The sequence below is a fragment of the Etheostoma spectabile genome, chromosome 10, assembly GCF_008692095.1.
Source record: "Etheostoma spectabile isolate EspeVRDwgs_2016 chromosome 10, UIUC_Espe_1.0, whole genome shotgun sequence".
Taxonomy (NCBI): domain Eukaryota; kingdom Metazoa; phylum Chordata; class Actinopteri; order Perciformes; family Percidae; genus Etheostoma; species Etheostoma spectabile.
Genome location: NC_045742.1, coordinates 29,957,831 through 29,959,221, shown reverse-complemented (window position 1 = coordinate 29,959,221; position 1,391 = coordinate 29,957,831). Strand labels below are relative to the sequence as shown.

General features: G+C 40.0%; 1 protein-coding gene across 1 annotated transcript in view; it reads left to right on the top strand.

Annotated features, from left to right (window-relative positions):
* The window catches only part of ugl (ureidoglycolate lyase), a 19,956-nt gene that overhangs the window by 4,419 nt on the left and 14,146 nt on the right, over window positions 1-1,391 (top strand). Inside the window, exon 5 of the mRNA XM_032528193.1 lies at window positions 840-916. Within this exon, the coding sequence (XP_032384084.1) occupies window positions 840-916 (77 nt within the window). The remainder of the gene's footprint in view (window positions 1-839; window positions 917-1,391) is intronic.

The following is a 1,391-nucleotide window of genomic DNA, read 5'->3' as shown; positions in this document are numbered from 1 at the left end:
GAATGCTGAACTCTGAAAAGTGGACTGATGCTGAGGTGCAGGCCCTGCAGGGGGATGTGGACGGATCCACAAGAAACATCAAAATCTCCTGTGAGCTAGCTCAAATAGGGGTTTGTCTGTGGCGCTAAAGTCAAGTGAAAACACAATAAAGATGTTGCCGTTCTTGCGTCACTCCCTTACCCCTCCTACCAGTTCCTATGGCCACTTGGCCGATGCGAATGCAAAAGACAAAACCAGTTTTGGAGGAGATTAGTTAGTGGAACTGTTTAAAAGTGGACTGTTCCTATAACTACGTTCCTGTAACTACTTGATTGGAGAGCATCATATACACTTGCACAAACGTACAGTAGGCTAGGTTTTACTTAAATCTTCATAAATACTATTTAGATAGACAGATACTTTATTGAACCCCAAGGGGAAATGCAAGGTCCCAATAGCTTAAAGACATCACACTCCTCATACACAAACATGATAAACAGGATAATAAAACAACAAATCCACACGAAGAAAATGGACAATAGAAGAAAAGACACAAAATAATAAATCCACATGAATGCACTAAGGGATGTATGAGCATGAGACACCTGCAGTGACTGGGCAGTGACTGACCCTGTGATTCAGTGTGCATGGTAAGGTAAGGTTCTCCATGGGTGTGTGTGTCATGGTGGCAGTGCAATTTAATTCTTTGCTTTGTATTTTCTAAATATTTGTTGTAATGTTCTATACTATTTATTATTTCTTGTAGCCTGTATTCTGTATGTGTTCTGTGTGTTTGTCAGTAGCACCAAAATGTCCTAATTTGGGATCATAAAAGTCCATCTGATCTAATGTGTTTGCAGATGTTCCCCCCATACGTCAGGCTCCGGTGCTGATGCTTCGTCCTCGCGCCTGGAACATGCTGGAGCACAACATGATGGTAGGTGCTACGAATAACGTTCCGTATTCTATTCTGTGGCAACTCTGAAGAAAGTCGTCTAGTTATTTTCTAAATGGCAACACTCTTTTCGTATCTGTGTGAACAAACCATGAGACAATCCTGCTGCCCAGCCGGAGTCTTTCCTATCTCAGGGAGACCGGGAATGGTTGTAACAAAGGGAGAGTTTTAACAGCATCGCTTTCACCAATATTGGCTAACATAAGAGTAATGTGATTAATTTCATGTTTAACCACTCCCTCCCTGATCTTGCATGTGAATATGCATGTCTGTGAGAAGAAGTGTGCCGATTTTACAGCCAAAACATCAATTTTTAGGTAAGAAAGTAATTTTTGGGATCAAATCTATATTTTGATCAGTACTGATACTGTTTGAATTAGGTAAGTTGTAAGATTAGGTAAGATACATGTATATATTATATTACAAATTGTTACGTAAAATGTGAGTCATTTCATCT